At 34.1% G+C, this 2,509-nt stretch overlaps 1 protein-coding gene across 1 annotated transcript; it reads left to right on the top strand.

Moving 5' to 3' along the window:
* The first annotated feature begins 862 nt into the window (after positions 1–862).
* LOC125195415 (probable disease resistance protein At1g58390) lies at positions 863–2,509 on the top strand. The gene has a single exon (XM_048093565.1). It carries the CDS (start codon positions 863–865, stop codon positions 2,507–2,509), a length of 1,647 nt encoding a protein of 548 aa, XP_047949522.1.

Below are 2,509 nucleotides of genomic sequence, written 5' to 3'. Positions count from 1 at the left end.
TTTTTATTTATTATTGCTACTACTAGTTAGTCTCAGTGACAAAGGTTAAATCAACTGGGTATTAAAGTCAAAACATTTGTTTCAATAATATAAGACGCAGAGTACGATTTTACTGAAAAATTCCTGTTTCCATAATAAATTACAAGTCTTGGTTCTACGTTGTGAGTTTTGGAATATGGTACTTCCACATGAGAAAATGTTGCTCTTAAAAAAAGTTTTGTGAGTTTTGGAATATGGTTCTAGTAAGTATATTTACTAATCGCATTTTTGCGCATTTATTTTTGTGAGTTTTGGGATATGGTTCCACACAAGAAAATGTTACTACTCTGTTTCATATTTTATTTTTTTTTAACGTAAAAAGGTTGAATATTTTAATATTTTTTTAAAACTCAGCACCAAACTATTTTTTACATCACCTGCGTATATCCATTAGATTCCATATCTAATAAATGTAAATAGTTCTTAGTTCACCTTTTAATGTAGTAGTACTTAATTATTCGACCCATGACCCTTTTTCTTTGAAAATGATTTTTTAACATTTTTACCCATGTCATTTCTTATTAAATTTTTATTTTGTATGTATACATTCTTGTCCTCATAAGCATTTATTTCTTCTAATTAAGGTGAATGAGATTTGCTATTCTTATAATTATGGCATACTCCTAATATTTCATTAATTAACTAATTAGTTACAATAAATCTCTATCTGACAATTTTATAAGTTGATTGCGATTCACTTAAATTCGCAAATGATGATAACTTTCTTAGTCAATTGCACTATTCAATGATCATCATTTATTTATAATTACTTCAATATGCAGACTTTGCATTGGAAGAAAGATTTGAAATTATTGGGAAAGAAATGGTACAGAAATGTGGTTATTTGCCATTGGCAATTTCTTTACTTGGTGGGGTTTTGAGAGAGAAAAAATCGATTGTTGAGTGGAAATCAGTAAATGAGAACATCAAAGCAGCCATATATGGAGTTGAAGAGCAGATTGATGGAGTGCTAAATTTAAGCTATGAAAGTTTACCCTATTATTTGAAGCCTTGCTTTCTCTTGATGGGTATTTTCAAGGAGGACGAAATCATAGATGCTTGGCGTCTATATAAGATGTGGATAGCACAAGGCATGATTTCATATGAGAATATTGGAGATAAGGAGGACACTTTAATGGATATCGCTGAGCTGTACTTAAGTGAGTTAGCCTCCAGGTCCATTGTTCAAGTTGAAATTAATCTTGATTATGATGTAGCAAGTAGAAATTTAAAGTATAATACATGCAAACTTCATGATGTAGTAAGAGAACTATGCTTGAAATTGGGAAAAAAGGAGCATTTTGGTGTGCAGAGTTTGGAGTATAAAGGTGGGAAACTTAGTACCTTACTACAGGAAGCTTCGTCGCATATGAAGATACAACATCTGGTAATATATTTCAGAAATGAAGTCGAGTATGAGCATATAGTTGCTTGGGGAGAAGATACTTGGGAGCATATAAGGTCTGTTCGATTATTCAATCGCATAGGATCGGATGTTGTTGAGTTCCCCCCACAAAGTATTGTTGACTTTCAGAAATTCAAATTGGTAAGAGATCTATATTTTTTTAGATTCAAATTTGCAGGAGGAAAGTTACCAAGAGGAATCACTAAACTTGTTCACCTTAGAAGTTTGCGTTTACAAAGATGTGAACTTGATAAGCTACCCTCTTCCATGAAGAATTTGGTATATATGGATACCCTTGATTTGAGCTATTCAGAGAATATTGAAGTTCCAAATGTATTTAAGGAGATGTTGCGATTAAAACACTTGATTCTTCCTATCTATGGAGAAGAAAACATTAGAAATTATCGACTAAGATTGGATGAGGGAGTATATGATTTGGAGACTCTACTATTCTTTGATAGCAGATGCCATGAACTTAAATGTATGGACAGAATGAAGAATCTCCGATTTTTTATGGCATCAATATACGATAATGAAAGCTTGTCAGCTATAATGAATGACATTATGAACTGGAACAAGATACAGGATATCCAAGTATCCATTCGAGAAAGTTGCGACTTAACAAGTGAGCGAATGCTGGAGAAGGCTTTGACATGTCCCAATCTTTATCAATTGTATATCATTTCTAAGCTAGGGAAGGCGCTAGCAGAGAGCGGGAGTGACTTCTTGATCTCTGAACTTAGGTTTTTGAACTTGTATAGGACCGAGATTGAGGATGATCCAATGGGGATACTGGGAAAGCTTCCTTGCTTGATAATATTGCGATTACATAAGGAATCATTTGTTGGGGAGGAGATGAGGTGTCCAGCAAACAGTTTTCCTCGCCTCAAGAAGCTAACATTAAGAGGTTTGCCAAAGTTGAGGGAGTGGAGAGTGGAGTCAGGAGCCATGCCCCTTCTCTCTAAATTAACAATCGGGGAGTGTTCTTGTTTGGAGATGGTTCCAGAGGGATTGAGTGGCATTTCTACCCTTCAGACTCTCGTAATAAAAAAATGCCGGAATTGA

The sequence above is a fragment of the Salvia hispanica genome, chromosome 6 (assembly GCF_023119035.1).
Source record: "Salvia hispanica cultivar TCC Black 2014 chromosome 6, UniMelb_Shisp_WGS_1.0, whole genome shotgun sequence".
Lineage (NCBI taxonomy): Eukaryota > Viridiplantae > Streptophyta > Magnoliopsida > Lamiales > Lamiaceae > Salvia > Salvia hispanica.
The sequence above is the reverse complement of the archived record's forward strand: the minus strand, read 5'-3'. Positions and strand labels throughout refer to the sequence as shown.